The 210-nt window shown below is 68.1% G+C and overlaps 1 protein-coding gene across 1 annotated transcript in view; it reads left to right on the top strand.

The window, feature by feature from the left end:
* Positions 1-197, top strand: part of LOC114008343 (uncharacterized) — a 1,268-nt gene extending 1,071 nt beyond the window's left edge. Inside the window, exon 4 of the mRNA XM_027773100.1 lies at positions 20-197. Coding sequence (XP_027628901.1) covers positions 20-197 — 178 coding nt within the window. The remainder of the gene's footprint in view (positions 1-19) is intronic.
* Positions 198-210: the final 13 nt, after the last annotated feature.

Genomic DNA, 210 nt, shown 5'->3' with positions numbered 1-210 from the left:
GGGCCCCCCCCCCTCTGAGGCGCTGTAGCCGGTCTAGCCACGCATCCTCGGCAAGACCTGGCCCGGCCCGACGCACCGATCCGGCTCGGACAAGAGCTAGTTCCCGCGGCACAGTCTTACTCTCCCATTTTGTGCTGTCGCTGCTGGGGTTGCTGCCGCAGTGTCCAGCAGGGCTGGGCGAGGGTGGGGGGCGGTGAAGGTTCAAGGCAG

Source organism: Tupaia chinensis, unplaced genomic scaffold (genome assembly GCF_000334495.1).
Source record: "Tupaia chinensis unplaced genomic scaffold, TupChi_1.0 Scaffold000320_2, whole genome shotgun sequence".
NCBI lineage: Eukaryota > Metazoa > Chordata > Mammalia > Scandentia > Tupaiidae > Tupaia > Tupaia belangeri.
Note: the sequence above shows the minus strand (reverse complement) of the source record. Positions and strands in the feature narration are given on the sequence as shown.